Below are 24245 nucleotides of genomic sequence, written 5' to 3' on the forward strand. Positions count from 1 at the left end.
TGCAAGCTCCGCCTCCTGGGTTCATGCCATTCTCCTGCCTCAGCCTCCCTAGTAGCTGGGACTACAGGCGCCCGCCACCACGCACGGCTAATTTTTTATATTTTTAGTAGAGACGGGGTTTCACCATGTTAGCCAGGATGGTCTCAATCTCCTGACCTCGTGATCCGCCTGCCTCTGCTTCCCAAAGTGCTGGGGTTACAGGCGTGAGCCACCACACCTGGCCCCCTCTTTTTTCTTTTTTTAGATGGAATCTTGCTCTGTCGCTCAGGCTGGAGTGCAATGGCACGATCTCGGCTCACTGCAATCTCTGCCTCTTGGGTTCAAGCGATTCTCCTGCCTCAGCCTCCCGAGTAGCTGGGATTACAGGCATGCGCCACCACGTTCAGCTAATTTTATATTTTTTAGTAGAGATGGGTTTCACCATATTGGCTAGGCTGGTCTCGAACTCCTGACCTCCAGTGATCCATCCACCACCCACCTTGGCCTCCTAAAGGGCTGGGATTACAGGGGTGAGCCACTGCACCCAGCCGTGTTTTTTTTTCTTTCTTTTTTTAGACAGGGTCTCGCTCTGTCACCCAGGCTGGAGTGCAGGGGCATCATGATTTCTCCCCACAGTGATGCATTCTCAGCCTCTTGAGCTCAAGCGATCCTCCCGCCTCAGCCTCCTGGTAGCTGGGACTACAGGCGTGCGCCACCATGCCCGGCTGGATGGGTTCTGGATCAGCATAATTCTCCTCCTTCTCTCTTTCTGTTGTTAGTATCTCCCAAAGAGTTGCTCAGAGGAAAAAATAAGAGAGAAAACATCGCGCCCTGGTTTCTGGGACGACTGAAACCACGCAGAGCCACGGGTAACCAAGGTACCCGCAGCCCACGGCGCTTCCTCGGGTCCCAAAGGGCGCCAATGTGCAGGCACCGCCGCCAGGGAGCGCTCCCTGCCGGAGCCCCGGAGACCAAGGTTTGGCTCCCTCGCCTGGTTTCCGAGGGAGTGAGGGTCCGACGGCGGCCACGAACAAAGCTGCACGCTCTGCAGACCCCGGAGATCCCCTAGAAATTCCGCAGAGGCCTCCACTCTCCGCTTGGGCACGAGTCTGCATTTATGGAGCGCCATCTGCATGCAGCAGCCCCGAAAAAGAAGGCGGTGCCCATTTTATAGCGGGGAAAACTGAGACTCAGAGGCCACAGGGGTCCCCAGGATGAACAGCGAGTTGGGATTCAAACCTCTTTTAATAACAATAACGATAATAGAGGCTGGGCGCGGTGGCTCAGGCCTGTGTAATCTCGGCACTTTAGGAGACCGAGGCGGGCGGATCACCTGAGATCAGGAGTTCGAGGCCAGCCTGGCCAACATGATGAAACCCCGTCTCTACTAAAAATACAAAAATTAGCCGGGTAGGGTGGTGGGCACCTGTAATCCCAGCTACTCAGGAGGCTGAGGCAGAAGAATCACTTGAATCCGGGAGGCGGAGGTTGCAGTGAGCCGAGATCGCGCCACTGCACTCCAGCATGGGCAACAGAGCGAAACTCCGTCCAAAAATAGCAAAACAACAAACAAACAATTACGATAACATTAAAAGTGACAGCAGCTAACACTTATGGAGCGTCTAGTGTGTTCTCAGCTCTTGGCCTGCACTGTCTTATTGAATTTTACCAACACCTAGGAGGTGAGCGCATCATTCCCATTTCACAGATGAGGTGCCAGGAAGGGTTTGGCTCCCCCAAGGCGTAAAGCGCTGGGATTTGAATGCAGATCCGCCCAGAGCTTGTCTCCAGGTAACGGGGAAACTTCCATGCCCTTGAATAGGGGACCACAGATGCAGGCGTCCCGAGCTTGCAAATGCACCGGGGTAGGGTGGGGTGGGGGGTTATTCTGTTTGTTTTTTCAGGGGTCCCGGGAGGCCCAAAGGCCTCCGCCGCTCTCGGCTTGAACGCGTGGAACCGTTCTCCTCGGGTTCCCGCGCGCTCCACTGGGGGACCCCTCGGCAGCGTGCGGTCGTCTTGGGACCCGGAAAGAGGAAAGGTGGGGAGCCGATGGGGGTGCTCCGGGCTCGGGAGACCGAGGGGGCGGACGGGCGGGACCCCGCAGCCCCGGGGGCCTCTGGGAACCCGTCCCCCCTCTGCCCCGCCCCCTCCCCGGGCGCCGACCTCCGGGGTCACGTGACCAGGCCCGGCGGCCGCTGGGGCCGGAGGGCGCGGCGCGGGGACGCGGCGGCCTGGCCAGGCGAGGCGGGAGCCGAGCAGGCCGGAGCGGGCCGCGCGCCGGGGAGGGTCGCGCCGCGCCCGCCCCCTCCCCGCCACGCCCGGGGCGCACGCGCGCTCCTCTGGCCGCCCCTCCCTCCGCGCGGGGACCCCTGGCGGGCCGCAGGAGGACATGGCCAGCGACGCCGTGCAGGTAGGCACACCTGCGTCTGGAGTCCCGGGGCGACCGGACGGCGCCGGCGGACCCCGCCCGCGCGCTGCCGGGGGAGCCCCCCCAGCCCCCGGAACGGGACTCGGGTGACGATGGCGAGGGCGGGGGCCTCCGGAGCGCCCGGCGCCCCCTCCCTGGGCCGGGACTGTGGAGCCAGCGAGGCCCCCTTCTCGGCAGGTGGCGATGTGGACGGGGCTGGTTTGGGGGCGATCCCGGAGGCAACCCCTGCTGCACCCTCAAACTCGGCCTCTCCTGGAGAACTAGAAGGGGCGCGGCGGAGGCTGTACTTCGGGTGTCTGTGGCTGGCTGGGAGTCCCAGTGCCTCTCGTCCGCCCCCAAACTCATCCCCCTCCCCAGGGTTGGGTACCCGGCAGGTGCCGCTCCACCTGGGGCACGTGCCTGGCGCAGTGCCCTGGGAGGGGAGGAGGCTGCTGGGCCCGGCCCGTGCCCTTCCCCCGCATAACAAAGCTCCAGCCACCCCCGCCTCTAGACAGCTTTATGATGTTCCAGACGCCACCCAGATTGGCACCTGTTGGCGGAAGTACCCGAGTCACTGCATTAGGTCGGGGGAATGGGGACCCCCACTCCCACCCTTGGGCTGTCAGGTGGAACCTTCTCCCGGGTGGGGAGTGTCTCAGTCAACAGGCCAGGGATGCTCCCATATATAGAATCCTACTTTTTTGCATGGTGGCTGGGCACGGCAGGGTCACCCCCACCCTGCTAACACACACACGTGACTGGCACCAGCCTCCCGCCCAGCCAGATTCCCCTTGTGCCACCTGGTGGGGATCACTGACCTGGACTCATCTTCCCCGTCTGTGACAAGCACGGCCAGGGTGACTGCCAACCTTCTTTGGTTCAAGTGACCCAAATCTGAGAAATGTCTGTGCCTCGGTGCCCCCATTAGCACCTCACCATCCAGTTCATTGTCCTGTGGTTGTTGTGTAACTGGGTTCTCGTCTCCTTCTGCACCTGCCCCCGGCCCCTTTGTGTCTCCCCGGTAACCCCCGGTCCCTCCCGCCTTCCCAGTCCTGCTGATGGCCTGCCGGCCTTGCCGAGGAGCTGGGCGTATCTGGTGTTGCCGATCACACAAGGTCAGACCTCAGGGCCGGGATGGGCCGGGGTCCCTGCCTCTACCCCCGGCCCAGGGAGGGCTGTGTAGGAATCCCCGGGCGCATGCATGCGCTTGGCGCATCCCACACATGACCCAGACAGGCTGTGATTCCTGCAATGAGGCTGGACCCACGCCCTGGTCCCCCCTTCCCATCTCTTCCCCAGTCTCTTCCCCCCTCCTGGTCATCCCTCTCTCATGGTTGCTTGGGCCTGCTGCCCTGTCCCTCTGTCTGTCCCAACGTGTGCCTGTCTGTTCTGTGTCCTGCAAACGGATGTCCTGTCCAGATTCCGGAAACGCCCAAGGCATTGAAATCTCCGGATATGGGGGTCTAGGTCCCTGGCTGCTCTGGCAAGATGGGGATTATGGGAGGCAGGTCCTCTGGGTCTGAGGTCTCCGCTCCATGGTGGGCAGCGGAGGAGCAGGGGTTCTCCATAGGACAGGCCAGGCCAGGGCCCTGAGTCCTGGGTTTGCCTTGCTGGCCCTCAGGTGACCCCTGTGCCCTGGGTAGAAGTGAGTCACTCAGGGGAGGAGAACCCAGGAGCCCAGCCTCCCTCCCTCTGTGCATTACAGACCTCAGCTGCTGGAGGTGGGGCCGAGGGAGGCCACCTCTCCTCTCTGCCTGGACTTCCCCAGTTGAGCTGGCCCCGCTCTTGGCTGTGTCCTCCCTCTGCCTGCTGGGGATGGGGTGGGGCCTTCTGAGCGAGGGTGGTATTTGGTGAGCCTGGGCTTAAATTCCAGCGGTGACACTTCCTTGCTGTGTGTCCTGGGCCCAGTGCCTTCGCCTCTCTGAGCCTCGGTTCTGACCTAGGAAAAATGGGACTAAGAGGGTGTTCATGGGAGAGAGAGAGACCGAGACCTCGCCAGCACTTGGCAGGCGGGGCTGCTGTGAAGTCGTTACTGGTAAGCGTCCTGGTCAGCAGCTCAGGGTGTGAATCTGTGTCCTTATTGATTGATTTACTTATTTATATTTATTTATTTTAGAGGAGACAGTCTTGCTCTGTCACCCAGGCTGGAGTACAGTGGTGCGATCCTATGTCACCGCAGCCTCGATTTCCAATTTCCGGGGCTCAAGTGATCTTCCTGCCTCAGCTTCCCAAGTAGCTGGGACAAAAGGCACAGACCAACATGCCTGGCTAATTTCCTTTTACTTTTGTAGAGACAGGGTCTCGCTCTGTTACCCAGGCTGGAATGCAGTGGTGAGATTCTTGTTTACTGCAGCCTCAAACACCTGATCTACAGGACTACAGGCATGCACCACCACACCTGGCTAATTTTTTTTTTCTTTATTTTTTTAAATTGAGATTGGGGTCTCACTCTGTCACCCAGGCTGGAGTGCAGCGGCATGATCTCTGCCTCCTAGACTCAAGCCGTTCTCCCACCCCAGCCTCCTGAGTAGCTGGGACTACAGGTGCACACCACCACGCCTGGCTAATTTTTGTATTTTTAGTAGAGTCAGGGTTTCGCCATGTTGCCCAGGCTGGTCTTGAAATCTTGAGCTCAAAGTAACCTGCCCGCCTAGGCCTCCCAAAGTGCTGGGATTACAGGTGTGAGCCACTGCCCCCAGCCTTTCTTTTTTTCTTTTCCTTTTTTTTTTTGTGATGGAGTCTCGCTCTGTCGCCCAGGCTAGAGTGCAGTGGCTTGATCTCGGCTTACTGCAAGCTCTGCCTCCTGGGTTCACGCCATTCTCCTGCCTCAGCCTCCCAAGTGGCCGGGACTACAAGCGCCCGCCACCATGCCCGGCTGATTTTTTTGTATTTTTAGTAGAGACAGGGTTTCACCTTGTTAGCCAGGATGGTCTAGATCTCCTGACCTCGTGATCTGCCTGCCTCGGCCTCCCAAAGTGGTGGGATTATAGGCATGAGCCACCGCGCCTGGCCTCTTTTTTTCTTTTTTGAGACAAAGCCTGGCTCTGTTGGCCAGGCTGGAGTGCAATGGTGTGATCTCGGCTCACTGGAACCTCTGCCTCCTGGGCTCAAGCCAGCTTCCCACGTCAGGCTCCCAAGTAGTTGAGACTACAGGCACATGCCATCACACCTGGCTAATTCTTACATTTTTTGTAGAGATGGGGTCTCACCGTTATTGCCCAGGCTGGTCTCGAACTCCTGAGCTCAAGCAGTCCTCCGGCCTTGGCCTCCTAAAGTGCTAGGATCACAGGCAGAGCCACCACACCTGGCCAATACTTTTTTATTTTTTGTAGAGATTTTTGTAGGTCTTGCTGTGTTGCCCAGACTGATCTCCAATTCCTGACCTCAAGCACTGCTCCTGCCTCAGCCTCCCAAAGCGCTGGGATTACAGACGTGAACCACCACACCTGGCCAAATCTATGACCCTTAACCGTAGGCTTCTCAGCCTTAGCACTACTGACATTCAGGGCTGGGTCATTCTTTGCAGTAGAGGCTGTCCTGTGCACTGCAGGGCGTTGAGTGGCATCCCTGGCCTCACCCTGATAGAAGCCACCTCCTTACCCACAGTCATGACAACCAAAAATGTCTCTGGATGTTGCCACATGTCCCCGGGTATGGGGAGAAAATCTCCCCTCCTTGGAAAACTGTTACTGGCCAGGCACAGTGCCTCACACTTGTAATCCCAGAACTTTGGGAGGCCGAGGCTGGCTGATTGCTTGAAGTCAGGAGTTTGAGACCAGCCTGGCCAACATGTGAAACCCCGTCTCTACTAAAAATACAAAACATTAGCTGGGCGCAGTGGCACGTGCCTGTAGTCCCAACTACTCAGGAGGCTGAGGCAGGGGAATTGCTTGAACCCGGAAGGTGGAGATTGCAGTGAGCCGAGATTGCACCACTGCACTCCAGCCTAGGCGAAAGAGCAAGACTCTGTCTCAAACAAACGAACAAAACATACTACTGTGACTTCCTTGAGCCTCAGTTTCCTCACCTGTGAAGTGGGGAGATTCTTGGCAGCTGCTCAAGATTAGTAGGGAGGGGTTGGGAAGATGGTGGGAGTGATACACTTGGTCTGTGGCATTCCTCCCTGGGGGCAGCTGCGCTTGAGATCAGTCACGAGCCAAGGATAACATTCCTTGTCTGTGAAATGGATGCTCCCAGCTGAAGGAGATAACCCCAGGGGGCCATTTCCTAGCCAGCATTTGGAATCTGGGTGCTCTTGTTTTAAATCAAGGCCCTGGCCACGGGGCAGTGACTCACACCTGTAATCCCAGCACTTTTGGAGGCCGAGGCAGGAGGATTACTTGAGGCCAAGAGTTCGAGATCAGCCTGGGCAACATAGTGAGACCCCATGTCTATGAAAAATACAAAAATTAGCCAGGTGTGGTGGCGTATGCCTGTAGTCCCAGCTGCTCGGGAGGCTGAGCTGGGAGGACTGTTTGAGCCCAGGAGGTAGACACTGCGGGGAGCCATGATCACACCACTGCACTCCAGCCTGGGCAACAGAGTAAGAACCTGTCTCAAAAAAAAGAAAAAAAGTTACATGAGATATTCAACTTTACTGTAAAGTAGCTTTGTGTTAGACGTTTTTGCCCAACTGTAGGCTTGGGTAAGTGTTCTGAGCACATTTAAGGTAGGCCAGGGTGAGCTATGATGTTTGGTAGGTAAGATATATTAAATGCATTTTTGACTTATGATATTTTCAACTTATGATGAGCTTATCAGAAAGTAATGCCATCATAAGTTGTTCTTGAATGTTACTGTGTGCTTGCTTAGCAAGTGGTTTTGTAGGCTGCTGATTTGGGGCATTCTTTTTTTTTTTTTTTTTTTTTTTTTTTGAGATAGAGTCTCACTCTGTCGCCCAGGCTGGAGTGCAGTGGTGTGATCTCGACTCACTGCAATCTCCACCTCCTGGGTTCAAGCGATTCTCATGCCTCAGCCTCCCAAGCAGCTGGGATTACAAGCACGTGCCACCATGCCTGGCTAATTTTCATATTTTTAGTAGAGACGTGGTTTCATCATGTTGGCCAGGCTGGTCTTGAACTCCTGACCTCAAGTGATCTGCCTTGCTCATCCTCCCAAAGTGCTGGGATTACAGGTGTGAGCCACCACGCCCGGCGTGATTTTGGAAATTGGAAATTCTTTTTTTATTTTTTTGAGACGGAGTTTCGCTCTGGCGTGCAATGGCACGATCTTGGCTCACCTCGACCTCTGCCTCCTGGGTTCAAGTGATTCTGCTTCAGCCTCCCGAGTAGCTGGGATTATAGGCATGCACCACCATTCCCGGCTAATTTTGTATTTTGTATTTTTTTTTTTTTTTTTTTTTTTAGTAGAGACGGGGTTTCTCCATGTTGGTCAGGCTGGCCTCGACCTCCCGACCTCAGGTGATCCACCCACCTCGGCCTCCCAAAATGCTGGGATTATAGGCGTGAGGCACCGTGCCCGGCCTGGTTTTGGAAATTCTTATCCCAGTCCCCCAGTGCTGTCCCCTAATTGTGTTGGCCTGAGGGAGGTGCCACTGGGCTGGCTGGGACCCTGGGCCTCTCAGCTATGGTCAATAACAGCTGGCGACTGGACTGAGAGGAAGCAGGAAGTTGGGAGGGCCCGTCTGCAGGAAAGGGGCCTCACCTCTGAAGAAGTGGCTGTTCTGACCCTGAAGGGGAAGCCGGGGACAAGGGGTGGCTGGGAGAGTCTGGAGGGACATATGCAGGTAGTCGCAGGGCTGGAGGTCTGTGGGAGCATGGATGCACTGCAGGGGCCTCGGGGAGCGTGCATATGTGTGTGAGCATGTGCACACGCATGAGCATGTGGGCCGTGCCCTCTGGGGCAGGTGGGAGTGTGTCTTGTATGGGTTCTAGAGCGAAGCTCATAAGCACTTGTATGTGTTTGCAAATAAGTGCATATGTGGTAGGCATGGGAATGGGTACACTGTGAGCCCATTTTCCAGGCACACACCTGCAGGTGTAGAAGTGTGCACCTGTGTGGATCTTTGTTTCATCCACACACACAGGCATGGGAGTGTGCACACATGTGAGCCTGTGTTGCAGGCACACACCTGCAGCCATAACTGTGCAAACACAGGCCAGGCGCGGTAGCTCGCGCCCAGTAATCCCAGCACTTTGGGAGGCTGAGGGGGGCGGATCACCTGAGGTCAGGAGTTCGAGACCAGCCTGGCCAACATGGTGAAACTCTGTCTCTACTAAAAATACAAAAATTAGCTGGGTGTGGCGGCGCATGCCTGTAATCCCAGCTACTCGGGAGGCTGAGGCAAGAGAATTGCTTGAACCTGGGAGGCGGAGGTTGCAGTGAGCCAAGATCACACCAGTGCACTCCAGCCTGGGCAACACAAAGGGAGACTCTGTCTCAAAAAAAAAAAAAAAAGGAAAGAAAAAGAAAGCGTGCAAACATTTGTGAGCCTGTGTTCTGTGCATATCCACATTTGTATTTGAAAGTTAGTGCACACTCAAGTCAGCCCCCGGAGCCTGCGTCCCCTCATGGATACACCATGAGTGTGTGAATGTACAAACTGCCTACACCTTGGACATTCTCTAGGGACAGGGAGCAAGGACTGTCCCTGGGTTTCATCTAGAGGAACAGGAGGTCCCTTAGATGCCCTGGAGTTGGCCCCGCGCGAGGGGTGCTGGGAGTTGACAGGAAAGAGGAAGTGGTGGCCGAGAGGCCCTGGTGGGGCTGAGGTTCAGGAAGAGGGCGGGGCACTCAGCCCGGACCCAGGATGGCGGAGGCCAATAACCCCTCGGAGCAGGAGCTGGAGGTGGGGTCCAGGGTCCCTGTGGGGGCAGGCAGAAGGGGGCCCCAAGTGGCACAGGCCAGTAGTCCTTCCCCGGGTACCTCTCAGTTTGGGAACAAGGAGAGGAGATGGGGCGCTGGCCTCAGAGTTCTCTGTCTGGAGGATGAGACTATCCAGTGCCCTTTGGGGCTCCCAGGTTGGGGAGAGACAGAAGGAAGGAGACCGGGCTCTGCTTTTTAGGGTCCCAGTTGTTGAACATAGGAGAAGAGCAGATGAGGGTCTTCAAGACCCCATAGTTTGGGGGTACAGCAGAGAGAAGACTTGGCCTGCCCTTGGGATACCCTAGTTTTGGGGGTGTAGCCAAGGAAAGATGAGGCCTGCCCTCGGGATGCCATAGTTTCAGGGTACAAGTGAGGGAAGATGGGGCCTGTCCTCAGGACCCTGTAGTTTTAGGGGTACAGCAGAGAGAAGACAGGGCCTGCCCTTGGGCCCTCTTAGTTTCGGGGAGCAGCAGAGAAAAGAAGGAATCTTCCCTTGGGACCCTCTAGTTTGGGGGAGGCAGCAGAAGGGAGACAGATCTTATTCTTGAGACCCCCTTAATGTGGGGGACGCTGTGGTGGTGGGGGTGACAAGGCCCTGCTCTTGAGACCTCCCAGTTTGGGGAGGTCAGGAAGCAGTGGCAAGGCCTCGTCACCTTCCAGTTTTGGGAGTCAGAGGAGGTAGAGCAGGCCCTGTCTTGGGAGCCCCAATCCAGGGCAGAGGCTGGGCCAGGCTGGCTGCATGTGGTCTGCACCTGGAGTTCTCCTAGCTCCACTGACCCTACTCTGTCCTCCTCAGAGTGAGCCTCGCAGCTGGTCCCTGCTAGAGCAGCTGGGCCTGGCTGGGGCAGACCTGGCAGCCCCCGGGGTACAGCAGCAGCTGGAGCTGGAGCGGGAGCGGCTGCGGCGGGAAATCCGCAAGGAGCTGAAGCTGAAGGAGGGTGCTGAGAACCTGCGGCGGGCCACCACTGACCTGGGCCGCAGCCTGGGCCCCGTGGAGCTGCTGCTGCGGGGCTCCTCGCGCCGCCTCGACCTGCTGCACCAGCAGCTGCAGGAGCTGCACGCCCACGTGGTGCTTCCCGACCCGGCGGCCGCCCACGGTGAGCTGGGATGCCTCTGGGGATGCGGGACTCCAGGGGTTCCACTGCTCACTGGCTCACCCATGGTCTCCAGAGCCAGGTTAACCCATCTCCACGGACCCCCAGGGAGATGCATGCCATGACCCCCGTAGCCACCAACACCCAGAGAGGTGCATACAGCCACACCAGCACCCGGTAACACTCAAGACTGTGCATGCTGTCACATGAATACCTCTAGACACAGCCACGCCAGCACCCAGGCAACATTCAAGGATGTGCATGCAGTCACACAAACACCTAAAAAAACAGCCACACCAACACCCAGGCAACACCCAAGGGTGCACATACTGTCACACGAATACCTCCAGACACAGCCACGCCAACACCCAGGCAACACTCAAGGATGTGCACACTGTCACATGAATACCCAGAAACTCCCACAGTTACATGGATGATACCCAAAGACTGTTTATTTTTGTTTTTGTTTGGAGACAGGATCTTGCCTTGTCACCCAGGCTGGAGTACAGTGGTGTGATCAAAGCTCACTACAGCCTCAATTTCCTGGGCTCAAACAATCCTCCCACCTCAGCCTTCCAAGTAGCTGGGACTATAGGCATACACCACCATGCCTGGCTAATTTAATTTAATTTTTTTTTTTTTTTTTGTAGAGAAAGGGTCTTGGTATGCTGCCAGGGCTTGGCTAGAACTCCTGGCTTCAAGTGATCCTCCTGCTTTGGCCTCCCAAATGCTGGGAATACAGGCGTGAGCCATTGCACCCAGCTTGTTTTTTAATTTAAAAAATTTTTTTTGGCTTTACATTTTTTTTTTTTTTGAGACGGAGTCTTGCTCCATCACCCAGGCTGGAGAGCAGTGGTGCAATCTCAGCTCACTGCAACCTCCACCTCCCAGGTTCAAGTGATTCTCCTGCCTCAGCCTCCTGAGTAGCTGGGACTATAGGCTTGCACCACCACGCCCGGCTAACGTTTGTATTTTTAGTAGAGATGGGATTTCACCATGTTGGCCAGGCTGGTCTCAAACTCCTGACCTCAACTGATCCACCCACCTCAGGTGATGTGCCTCCCAGAATGCTGGGATTACAGGTGTGAGCCACCTCACTCAGCGGTTTGAATTTTTTTTGGTGGGGAAGGACAGAGTTTTGCTCTTGTCACCCAGGCTGAAGTGCAATAGCACGATCTCGGCTCACTGCAACCTCCACCTCCCAGGTTCAAGTGATTCTCCTGCCCCAGCCTCCCAAGTAGCTGGGATTATAGGCATGAGCCACCACACCTGGCTAATTTTTGCATTTTTAGTAGAGACGGGGTTTTGCCAAGTTGGCCAGGGTGGTATTTAACTCCTGACCTCAAGCAATCCGCCTGCCTCGGCCTCCCAAAGTGCTGGGATTATAGGCGTGAGCCACTGCGCCCGGCCTCAGTCATTTCTGCACCCAGGGTCCCCTCAAGCGTCACACCACTCTCCAGAGACTCACGCAGACACATGCATCCGGATGTGCCAACACCCGGAGACTCAGTCATACCAACCTGGAGATCTGAACTCACAGTTGTAGCAACAGTCAGAGATGTACGCAAAGCATCTCCCAACACCCACAATCTCAGACAGTCATTCTAACACATGGCGTCTCACAGAGTTACACTAACACCTAGGGAAACACACACTCAGCCATGCCAACACCCTTCAGCTCACAGATGGCACCACTCCCACACCCATAGGCTCACACAAGCCATGTACGTAGTTACTCACGGGCCTCTCAAATGCAGTGGACTCAGCACCAAGGACACACTAACACACCTGGGCGCTCGCCTGCACTCATTCATCCTGGGTTCTGCCCCAGCCCCGAGGGGTTTCCCTGGGAGGGTGGGTGGGTAGACTGCTGGGCCCTGGTGTCCCCCTGCCTGCCTGTCTGCTGGCCCCCAGCTCCCCCTCCCCCATGCCCCAGGGGCAATGCCCAGGCTGGGCTGAGGATGAAGCCTCCCAGGCAGGCTGAGGTGACGATGCGTGGTGACTCTCTCCCACCTGTCGCCTCCAGATGGCCCCCAGTCCCCTGGTGCGGGTGGCCCCACCTGCTCGGCCACCAACCTGAGCCGCGTGGCAGGCCTGGAGAAGCAGTTGGCCATTGAGCTGAAGGTGAAGCAGGGGGCGGAGAACATGATCCAGACCTACAGCAATGGCAGCACCAAGGTGAGGCAGCACGTGCACACACACCGTGTGCACACACCACACCTGTGTGCGTACAGTCCACCCACATGTGCACAACCACCCGCATGTGTACACACCTGTCCACGTGTACACACACCCACTCAAGTGTGCACCCACACCTGTATGTGCACACACTCACTGGCATGTACTCCCACATCTGTACATGCACACACCTGCATGTGTACACACCCTTGAACGTGCACACACAGCTGCACGTGCATGCATACTTGCACACACCCACATGTGCGTATACCAGCATGTGTACATACACCCCCCATGTGCACACACACCTGCACATGCACACACACCTGCCTGTGCACCTGTACCTGCATACACATTTGCAATGCACACGCACATGTACACACCCACACATACACACCCACCCGTGTATCTGCACACACACCGCACATGTATGCACACGCCTGTGAGCAGATCACAGGCTGGGGGCATAGGGTGCAGCCTACAGCTGCCCCCATGGGAGGCTGGGAGCCTTTGGATTGGGGACATACTGGCTGATGGGTGTAACTTGGTGTCAGGACTAAGGCACAGGCAGCTCATGGGGGCATATGGGAAGCATGACTATGGGTGATGTCAGACAGACATGTGGCAAATTGTCTCCCCTCCTCCCACAGTCCCCTGCAGAGCCTCAGGCCCATCCACAGTCAGGGCAACATGCCGCCTCTCACTGCTGACGGTGTGTCCTGTTACAAGCACACACAGTCATGTCATACCTTGACACACACACACCATCATAACTTCTAGACACACACACACACATGCTGTCATAACATCTAGAGACACACAGTGGTAACAACATCTAGCAACACATGGAGAATCCCACCACAGCCACATCTGGACACACACACACACTCTTACATTCATACCCAGAGACTGGTGCACACGGACGCACAGACACACACATCCCCCGTCCTGCCAATCAGTCCCAGGAACACACAGGTCTCCATCAACACCCAGAAATTCTGACACCACAAGCACAGGCCAACCTACAGCTAGAGGATTAATGTCCAGACCCACAGGCTGGTGTGCGCATGTCCTTCCACGTGAATGTCACATGGGAGGACAGACTGCATGGATTTTTTTAATGACACTATTTTATTTATTTTTTGAGACGGAGTCTCACTCTGTCGCCCAGGATGGAGTGCAGTGGCGTGATCTCGGCTCACTACAACCTCCGCCTCCTGGGTTCAAGCGATTCTCGTGCCTCAGCATCCCAAGTACCTGGGATTACAGGCGCATGCCACCACGTCCCGCTAATTTTTGTATTTTTAGTAGAGATGGGGTTTCACCATATTGGCCAGGTGAGTCTCGAACTCCTGACCTCAGGTGATCTGCCCACCTCGGCCTCCCAAAGTGCTGGGATTACAGATGTGAGCCACCTCGCCTGGCCTAACATTATTTTACTTATTTAATTTATTTTTATTTTTATTGAGATAGGGGTCTGTGTTGCCCAGGCTGGACTCGAAGTCCTGGGCTCAAGCATTCCTCCTGCCTTGGCCTCCCAAAGTGCTGGGATTATGGATGTGAGCCACTGCGCCCCATTTATCAATTGGTGGACATTTGGTTGTTTCCACCTTTTTAGCGATTGTGAGTAGTTTTGCTATGAACACCTGTGTACAAGTATTTGAACACCATTCTATGAAAATTTAAAACCTAGATCAATTGTATATCTTTTACATGTATCTGAGCATTATACAAAAAAAGAATAAGAGTTTCTCACCCCCTAAGAATTTCTGCCCCCCGCCCTGGGGGTAATACTGACCCAGTGAAAATGAATAGAGTAGGCCGGGCGTGGATCCCAGCACTTTGGGAGGCTGAGGCGGGCGGATCACTTGAAGTCAGGAGTTCAAGACCAGCATGGCCAACATGATGAAACCCGAGCTGTACTAAAAAAATACAAAAATTAGCCGGGCGTGGTGGCACATGCCTGTAATCCCAGCTACTCGGGAGGCTGAGGCAGAAGAATCGCTTGAACCTGGGAGGCAGAGGTTGCAGTGAGCTGAGATCACACCACTGCACTCCAGCCTGGGCGACAGAGCGAGATTATGTCTCAAAAAAAAAAAAAAAGCTGGGCATGGTGGTGGGCGCCTGTAATCCCAGCTACTCAGGAGGCTGAGGACTCCATGGACTACATCATGCCACTGTATCCAGGAATGCATGGAAGTACATTTATTTACTTATTTATTTATTTTGAGACAGGGTCTTGCTCTGTTTCCCAGGCTGGAGGGCAGTGATGCAATCTCAGTTCAATGCAGCCTCCAACTCCTGGGCTTGAGTGATCTTCCCGCCTCAGCCCCCTGAGTAGCTAGGACCACAGGTGCACACCACCACGCCCAGCTAATTTTTGCATTTTTTTGTGGAGACAAGGTCTTGCCCTGTTGCCCAGGCTGGTCTTTAACTCCTGAGCTCAGCAGTCCACCCACCTCAGCCTCCCAAAGTGCGGGGATTACAGGCATGAGCCACCGTGCCTGGCCTGCAAATGCGTGTTGTTACATCCACATGTGAACACTCTGCCACAGTCACCTAGGACCTGCATGGTGTGGCTAGACCCCAACCACCTAGCCTTCCTCTCTCAGACTGTCTCTGCCTCCAGGACCGGAAGCTGCTGCTGACAGCCCAGCAGATGTTGCAGGACAGTAAGACCAAGATTGACATCATCCGCATGCAACTCCGCCGGGCGCTGCAGGCCGGCCAGCTGGAGAACCAGGCAGCCCCGGATGACACCCAAGGTGAGTCCCTTGCTTCCAGGCAGCTTAGCCTGCATCTCGCCTTGCAGGGCTCAGCCTCCAGCTCCATAATGAGTCCCTTTCTGGGGCAGGGAGGTGGGTCCTGTGACCCACTGTGAGACTTCAACACATTCCTGACCCTCTCTGGGCCAGAGCTTCCCATTTTGTCCCATGCAAAGTTTGGATTACATCAGGGGTTGGTAAATTACCACCTTCAGACCAAATCTATCCATTGTCTTTTTTTTGTCAATAAAGTTTTATTGGTACCCAGCCACGCCCATTCATTTACTATGTTTTTGACTGCCTGACTATTCTGAATAATGACCCTGGCACTTGGTCACAGAGAGTCAGACACTCACAGTCACACTGTGTCCACATGTGTCACTCACCTGGACACCAATAACACAGACACAGTTCCAAGGAAGTTGATAGTCACAGGTATGTTGCCTTATAAACACAGTCTCGGCTGGGTGCAGTGGCTGACGCCTGTAATCCCAGCACTTTGGAAACCGAGGCGGGCGGATCATTTGAGGTCAGGAGTTCGAGATCAGCCTGGCCAACATGATGAAACCCTGTCTCTACTAAAAATGCAAAAATCAGCTGGGCGTGGTGGCACGCAGCTGTAGTCCCAGCTACTCAGGAGGCTGAGGCAGGAGAATCACTTGAACCCGGGAGGCGGAGGTTGCAGTAACCCAAGGTCGCCCCACTGCACTCCAGCCTGGGCAACAGAGTGAGACTCTGTCTCAAAAAAACACACCAAAAAACACACAGTCTCACTGTCACCCCTAGACCTGCTGCCACATGGCGCTTTATCAGTCACTGGGACTTTTAGGAATAAAGTCATCCAGTCACCCATCCTTGCGACAACACCCAGAGACAAAGGAATGTGTGATCCTACCATCACACATAGTCACTGTGAAGTCCATGTGGATATCCACAGTACAGGCACACAATCACGTGCACCGTCGCACTGACACACACTGCAGGGACACACTTTTTTTTTTTTTTTTTTTTTGAGATGGAGTCTCGCTCTGTTGCCCAGGCTGGAATGCAGTGGCACAATCTCTGCTCACTGCAACCTCTGCCTCCCGGGTTCACGCCATTCTCCTGCCTCAGCCTCCTGAGTAGCTGGGACTATAGGCGCCCACCACCACACCCGGCTAAATTTTGTTTTTTTTTTTGAGACGGAGTCCTGCTCTGTCGCCCAGGCTGGAGTGCAGTGGTGTGATCTCGGCTCACTGAAAGCTCTGCCTCCTGGGTTCATGCCATTCTCCTGCCTCAGCCTCCCAAGTAGCTGGGACTACGGGCACCTGCCACCACGCCTGGCTAATTTTTTTGTATTTTTAGTAGAGACGGGGTTTCACCATGTTAGCCAGGATGGTCTCGATCTCCTGATCTCATGATCCGCCTGCCTTGGCCTCCCGAAGCGCTGGGATTACAGACTTGAGCCACCACGCCCTACGAATTTTTTGTATTTTTAGTAGAGACGGGGTTTCACCATGTTAGCCAGGATGGTCTCGATCTCCTGACCTGGTGATCCGCCTGCCTTGGCCTCCCAAAGTGCTGGGATTACAGGCATGAGCCACCGTGCCTGGCCGACACACTTTTTTTGTTTAGACAGGGTCTTGCTCTGTTGCCCAGGCTGGAATGCAATGGCGCGATCATAACTCACTGCAGGCTTGACCTTCTGGGCTCAAGCAATCCTGCTGAGTAGCTGGGACCATAGGCGTGTGCCACCACACCCAGCTTATTAAAAGAAATTTTTTTTTTGTAGAGACTAGGTCTTGCCCAGGCTGGTCTCAAACTCCTGACCTCAAGTGATCCTCCTGCCTTACCCTCCCAAAGTGTTGAGATTATAGGCATGAGCCACTATGCCTGGCCTGTGCCCCTTTTCTTGACCCTGTGCTTGGGCATAAATGCATTTGTGTCTGTGACTGTGTTTCTCTGCCCCTATAATGGTGTCCCTGTGCCCAAGATGACAGGGCCGTGTCTGTGTAACAGAGTCTGACTCATGACAGTGTCTCTATGTGGCAGGGTGACTACATCTTTGTGACAGAGTATGTGTTCCTCTGGTGATAGTGTGCCTACGCTGGTGACAAAGTGGTAATGCCATGTGTCCCTGTGGGCGACAGTGTGACAGTGTCAGTGCGACAGTGCCTGCCTTACTCTCCTTGGGCCGCCATAACAAAGTCCCATAGGCTGAGTGACTTAAACAACAGACATTTATGTTTTTCACAGTTCCGGAGACTGGCAGTCCCAGATCAGGGTACCAGCGTGGTCGGTTCCTGGTGAGGGCGCTCTTCCTGGCTTACAGATGGCTCCCTTCTTACTGCGCCCTCACAGGGAGAAAGAGCCTTAGTGTCTCTTCCTCTTCTTATTTTTCATTTTTAGTTTTTTGAGACAGGGTCTCGGTCTGTCACCCAGGCTGGAGTGCAGTGGCGTGATCACAGCTCACTGCAGCCTCGACTTTCTGGGCTCAAGTGATCCTCCTCGTTCAGCCTTCTAAGTAGCTGGGACTACAGGCACACGCCACTATGCCTCGCTAATTTATTTTTTATTTTTAGTAGAGACAAGGTCTCTCTATGGTGCCCAGGCTGGTCTCAAACTCCTGGCCTCGGGTGATCCTCCTGCCTCAGCCTCCTAAAGTGCTGGGATTACAGGCATGGACCACTGCACCCAGCTTCTTCCTCCTCCAATAAGGGCGCTAATCCCATCATGATGGCCCTCCCTCCATGACCTCCTCTAACCCTAATTACCTCCCAAAGGCACTTGGAGAAGTCCAAGTGCCATCCCACTGGGGATTAGGGGTTCAACATAGGAATTTGGTAGGAGACAAACATTGAGTCTCTTAACAGTGTCTTTGTGACTGACACCATCTGTGTAAATGTAGTATGCTGTGGTTGTCCAAATGTCCATGAGTGTCACCATGCCTGGTTGACTGTGTAACCTGGTGACTGTTCATTGGGGAATGAGGTGTGTCAACACGGGTATGACAGTATTTTTTTTTTTTTTTTTTAATGACATAGAGTCTCACTCTGTCACCCAGGCTGGAGAGCAATGGCGCAATCTCGGCTTACTGCAACCACCACCTCCTGGGTTCAAGTGATTCTCCTGCCTCAGCCTCCTGAGTAGCTGGGATTACAGGCATGCGTCACTGTGCCCAGCTAATTTTTGTGTTTTTAGTAGAGAGGGTTTCACCATGTTGGCCAGGCTGGTCTCAAACTCCTGACCTCAAGTAATCCGCCTGCCTTGGCCTCCGAAAGTGCTGAGATTACAGGCCTGAGCCGCCATGCTTGGCCTATGATTTAGATGTTCCTGTCTGTTTGGGTGACAGCCCCTGGGTGACAGTGTCTGAATCTAGATAATGTGGCTTATCCCTGGGGGCCACAATGTGCCTGCGTCTGTCCCTGTGCAAATCCCTGGAGGTGAAGAGGGACCGTGACAATGTGTCTGTCGGTAAGCATGGGGTGACAGTGTGCCTGTGTGTCATTGCTCAGACTGTCCCCCGTAACAGGGTAACTTTTTCCCTAGGACTGGCCCCGTGAGTGATGGTGTTTGGATAAAAGAGTCTGGGTGGAAGTGTGGCTGCCTGCAGGTGACAGTGCGACAGTGTCACTGTGCCTGCCCCTTGGATGAAGCATGATGCATCTTCATGATGGTTTGTCTGTGGCCCGTGCCTGTTCCTGCGAATGGCTGTGTCTGCGACTAGGTTGGTGGGGCGCTGCAGGCTAGCCTCACTGCCCTGTGTTCCACGCTCACAGGGAGTCCTGACCTGGGGGCTGTGGAGCTGCGCATCGAAGAGCTGCGGCACCACTTCCGAGTGGAGCACGCGGTGGCCGAGGGTGCCAAGAACGTACTGCGCCTGCTCAGCGCTGCCAAGGCCCCGGACCGCAAGGCAGTCAGCGAGGTGAGGGGCGGAGCTTTCATTAGAGGCGGGGCTTCAGCAAGGGGCGGTGCTTCAGCAAGCGGCGGGGACTTCACCAGGAACACCCACGGTGAGGGGGGGAGCCTCAAAGGGGGTGGGACCTTCATAAGGGGTGGGGCCTCAGCCAGGGTAGACTACTGTGAGGGGCAGGGCGTCAGGCAGGAACAGTGCAACTGTGAGGGGCGGGGCCTCAGCGAGGGGGCGTGGTTTCAGGCAGAAATGGCCCTCGGTGAGGGGAGGGGCCTCTCCAAGGGGCGGGGCCTGGTTTTCCCAGAGGTGGGACCAAGTTGGTTTGAGGTTTAGCCCTCTAGGGAGGAGCTCAGTGTGAGACTCAGCCTGGGGGTGGGGCCTAGGCCTGCACTTGGGAAGGGGCAAGCCTGGTCCCGCCCCCAGCCCCACACTTCCCACCACAGGCCCAGGAGAAATTGACAGAATCCAACCAGAAGCTGGGGCTGCTGCGGGAGGCTCTGGAGCGGAGACTTGGGGAGCTGCCCGCCGACCACCCCAAGGGGCGGCTGCTGCGAGAAGAGCTCGCTGCCGCCTCGTCCGCTGCTTTCAGCACCCGCCTGGCCGGGCCCTTTCCCGCCACGCACTACAGCACCCTGTGCAAGCCCGCGCCGCTCACAGGTGGGCCTGAGACCCTACCCCACCCCTGCAGCCCTGGGCCTCCGACTCCTCTCATTTCCCCATTCCTGTGACCCCCGACTTCAATCTCCACTCTCCCCAACCCTGGACTCCCATCCCACCACTGTCTCCTCCCCTCCTTTGCCCTCTGATTCTGGGCTTTTGCCCCCCCACCCCACACCTCAGTTTCTCCATCTCTCTTCACCTGGCCCAGTATTTTTCTCCCAGCCCTTGTTCCCCAGCCCCACCTCGGCCTCACAACGCTCAGCCATGAGCCTCCTACCCGCCTGCTGCAGACCAGCCAGCCCCACCTTCCACAGACCCCTCAGCCATCTACCCCTCCAGACCAGCCCCACCGTAGACCCCTAGCCCATCTTAGACCTCAGATTGTCCACCAAGTCCTCCCCTACAACCCCTAGTCCTACCCTGTTCCTGCTTGCCTGGGCCCACGGCCTGTACCCTGAGCCTCTCTTCTGCCCCTAAACTCCCGCATCCGAGCCCCTCCCGGAAGGACTGCTTCTCTCATATTCTCCTATCCCAGCACGGACATCCCGGCCTCATGCCCTATGCTCCATTCTGGTTGTCCCTCACTGGCTCCCACTTGTACCATGGCTGCGTCTGGATGTGTCCCCTCCCCGCTGTGGTCCCCTCCGCTCAGCCTGCCCCAGAAGTGGCCCCCTGCTGAGCTTTCCCCTCCTACAGGGACCCTGGAGGTACGAGTAGTGGGCTGCAGAGACCTCCCAGAGACCATCCCCTGGAACCCTACGCCCTCAATGGGGGGACCTGGGACCCCAGACAGCCGCCCCCCCTTCCTGAGCCGCCCAGCCCGGGGCCTTTACAGCCGAAGCGGAAGCCTCAGTGGCCGGAGCAGCCTCAAAGCAGAAGCCGAGAACACCAGTGAGTGGGCATCGTGGGCCCTGAGAAACGAGGTGGCATTGGGGACCTGGAATGCCCCATATTTGTAAACCTTTAAAAAATAAGCCAGGGGTCGGGCGTGGTGGTTTACACATGTAATCCCAGCACTTTGGGAAGCCAAGGTGGACGGATCACTTGAGGTCAGGAATTTGAGACCAGCCTGGCCAACATGGTGAAACACTGTCTCTACTTAAAAATACAACTTAGCTGGGCATGGTGGTGCACACCTGTAATCCCAGCTGTTTGGGAGGCTTAGGCAGGAGAATTACTTGAACCCGGGAGGTGGAAATTGCAGTGAGCCATGATCGCGCCATTGCCCTCCAGCCTGGGTGACAGAGTGAGACTTTGCCTCAAAAGAGAACGAAAACAACAACAAAAACAAAAAAACAGGCCAGGTGCAGCAGCTCATGCCTGTAATCCCAGCACTTTGGGAGGCTGAGACAGGAGGATCACTTGAGGCCAGGAGTTTGAGACCAGCCTGGGCAACATAGCAAGACCCTGTCTCTACAAAAAATAAAATGTAAAAATTAGCCAGATGTGGTGGCCCGCACCTGTAGTCCTAGCTATTCCAGAGGTGGGAGGATCACTTGAGCCCAGTGAGCTATCATTGAGCCATTTCACTCTAGCCTAGATGACAGAGAGACCCTGTCTCTAAATTAAAAAAAAAGAAAAAAAATTTCAAGTTTATTTAGATTAAAAAAAAGGCTGGGCGTGGTGGCTCACGCCTGTAATCCCAGCACTTGGGGAGGCCGAGGCGGGTGGATCACGAGGTCAGGAGTTCAAGACCAGCCTGGCCAGCATGGTGAAACCCCATCTCTACAAAAAATACAAAAAAATTAGCCAGGCATGGCGGCGCGTGCCTGTAATCCCAGCTACTCGGGAGGCTGAGGCAGAGAATTGCTTGAACCCAGGAGGCGGAGGTTGCAGTGAGCCGAGATTGTGCCACCGTACTCCAGCCTGTGCAACAGAGCAAGACTCCATCTCAAAATAATAATAATAAATAAATAAAACAAATTTAAAAAGAAAGGAAAACTAAACAAGAAACCAATATATCATATTCATTAGGATGACTAATACTATTTTAAAAACCGAACAAAACAAACAGAAAATAAGTGTTGGTGAGGATGTGGAGAGAAATCAGAACCTTTGTGCACTGTTGGTGGGAGTGTAAAATGGTGCAGCCCTATGGAAAATATATTGGCATGGCCGAGTGCAGTGGCTCACACCTGTAATCCCAGCACTTTGGGAGGCTGAGGGGGGCAGATCACCTGAGGTCAGGAGTTCGAGACCAGCCTGGCTATCATGGCAAAACCCCGTCTCTACTAAAAATACAAAAATTAGCTGGGCATGGTGGTGTGTGTCTGTAATCCCAGCTACTCAGAAGGCTGAGGAAGGAGAATCGCTTGAACCCAGGAGGCAGAAGTTGCAGTGAGCTTAGATCGAGCCACTGCACTCCAGCCTGGGCAACAGAGCAACTCTGTCTGAAAGAAAGAGAGAGAGAGGGAGGGAGGAAGGAAGGAATATTGGCAGTTCCTGAAACAAGTAAAAACAGAGTAAGCAGGCCAGGCGCAATGGCTCACACCTGTAATTCCACCACTTTGGGAGGTCAAGGTAGGTGGATCACCTGAGGTCAGAAGTTCAAGACCAGCCTGGCCATCATGGTGAAACCCCATTTCTACTAAAAATACAAAAGTTAACCGGGCTTGGTGGTGGTGCACGCCTGTAGTCCCAGCTACTCTGGAGGCTGAGACAGGAGAATTGCTTGAATCCGGGAGGCAGAGGTTGGAGTGAGCAGAGATCATGCTACTGCACTCCAGCCTGGCTGACAGAATGAGACTCCATCTCAAAACAAACAAACAAACAAACAAAAAAACAAGAGTAACCATATGATCCAAAGCTACTTCTGGGCATATCCCCAAAAGAATTAAAAACAGGGCCTCGGACATTCCATAATGCATACATATTTCAAAACAACATGTTGTGCATGATAAATATATATAATTTTTATTTGTCAGTTTTAAAAATAGTGATAGAAAAATATTTTAAAAAAATAAAAGGGTCTCAGAGATATGTATACCTGTGTTCATAGCAGCATTATGAAAGCCAAAAATGGAAGCAACCCAGATCCACCAATAGATGAATGGATAAACAAAACGTGGGCCAGCCATGGAATGGAACATTGCTCAGATTTAAAAAGGAAAGAAATCCTGCCAGGCGCAGTGGCTCATGCCTGTAATCCCAGCACTTTGGGAGGCCGAGGCAGGTGGATCACTTGAGGTCAGGGGTTCGAGACCAGCCTGGCCAACATGGTGAAACCCCATCTCTATTAAAAATACAAAAATTAGCCGGGTGTGGTGGCACATGCCTGTAATCCCAGCTACTCAGGAGGCTGAGGTAGGAAAATCGCTTGAGCCCAGGAGGCAGGCGTTGCAGTCAGCCAAGATCATGCCACTGTACTCTTGCCTGGGTGACAGAGTGAAACACTGTCTCAAAAAAAAAAGGAAAGGAATCCTGTCTTATCCTGCAACACGGATGAATCTTGAGGACATTAGTCTAAGTGAAATAAGCCAGTCCCCAAAAGACAAATATTGTATGATTCCAGTTATGTGAGGTTCCTAGAGTAGTTAGATTCATAGAGACAGAAAGTAGAATGATGGATGCCAGGGAGTAGAGGGAGGGGGAATGGGGAGTTTATTATTTAATGTGGACAGAGTTTCAGTTTTGTAAGGTGAAAGTTCTGGAGATGGATGGTGGTAATGGTTGCACAGCAATGTGAATGTACTTAATGCCACTGAACTGGACACTTCAAAGTGATTATGATGGTAAATTTTATGTTACATGTATTTTACCATAATTTTTTTTTTCTTGAGACAGATTCTCCTCTGCTGCCCAGGCTGGAGTGCAGTGGCACTGTCTCAGCTCACTGCAACCTCTGCCTCCTCGGTTCGAGCGATTCTCTTGCCTCAGCCAACCCAAATAGCTGGGATTACAGGCGTGCGCCACCACACCCGGCTAATTTTTGTATTTTTATGGAGATGGGGTTTCACCATGTTGGCCATAATTTTTTTAAAAGAAAATTTGATTCGTAATCTCATGGCAAAAAAGGAAAAAGAAAGAAAATTAATACGTATGTACAAAAAAAAAAGGGAGTGTGGAGAAGAGTAACAGGAGAGCAGACACCCATATTACCACCACCTGCGTTAGGAAATAGAATATGGCAGCCAGGTGCCACGGCTCATGCCTGGAATCCCAGCATTTTGGGATTTGCAGGAGGATCACTTGAACCCAGGAGTTCAAGACCAGCCTGGGCAACATAGCAAGACCTTGTCTTTACAAATAATTTAAAAATTGGGGCGTATGGCCAGGTGTGGTGGCTCACGCCTGTAATCCCAGCACTTTGGGAGGCCGAAGCGGGTGGATCACAAGGTCAGGAGATCGAGACCATCCTGGCTAACACAGTGAAACCCCAACTCTACTAAAAATACAAACAATTAGCCGGGAGTGGTGGCGGGCGCCTGTAGTCCCAGCTACTCGGG

General features: G+C 54.4%; 1 protein-coding gene across 4 annotated transcripts in view; it reads left to right on the top strand.

Annotated features, from left to right (window-relative positions):
* The first annotated feature begins 1751 nt into the window (after nucleotides 1–1751).
* Nucleotides 1752–24245, top strand: part of PKN1 (protein kinase N1) — a 38778-nt gene continuing 16284 nt past the window's right edge. Inside the window, exons 1-7 of one of the 4 annotated variants that reach the window (XM_008959141.4) lie at nucleotides 1752–2017; nucleotides 10008–10308; nucleotides 12332–12483; nucleotides 15113–15248; nucleotides 19007–19152; nucleotides 19584–19797; nucleotides 20497–20691. In XM_008959141.4, coding sequence (XP_008957389.2) covers nucleotides 1835–2017; nucleotides 10008–10308; nucleotides 12332–12483; nucleotides 15113–15248; nucleotides 19007–19152; nucleotides 19584–19797; nucleotides 20497–20691 — 1327 coding nt within the window. In that variant the 5' untranslated portion in view covers nucleotides 1752–1834. Of the gene's footprint in view, nucleotides 2018–2151; nucleotides 2390–3429; nucleotides 3502–9114; nucleotides 9195–10007; nucleotides 10309–12331; nucleotides 12484–15112; nucleotides 15249–19006; nucleotides 19153–19583; nucleotides 19798–20496; nucleotides 20692–24245 lie in introns of those variants that run through there. The other 3 variants (XM_034945333.4, XM_055103915.2, XM_003807079.5) reach the window with 3 other exon arrangements.

Source organism: Pan paniscus, chromosome 20 (genome assembly GCF_029289425.2).
Source record: "Pan paniscus chromosome 20, NHGRI_mPanPan1-v2.0_pri, whole genome shotgun sequence".
Taxonomy (NCBI): Eukaryota; Metazoa; Chordata; class Mammalia; order Primates; family Hominidae; genus Pan; species Pan paniscus.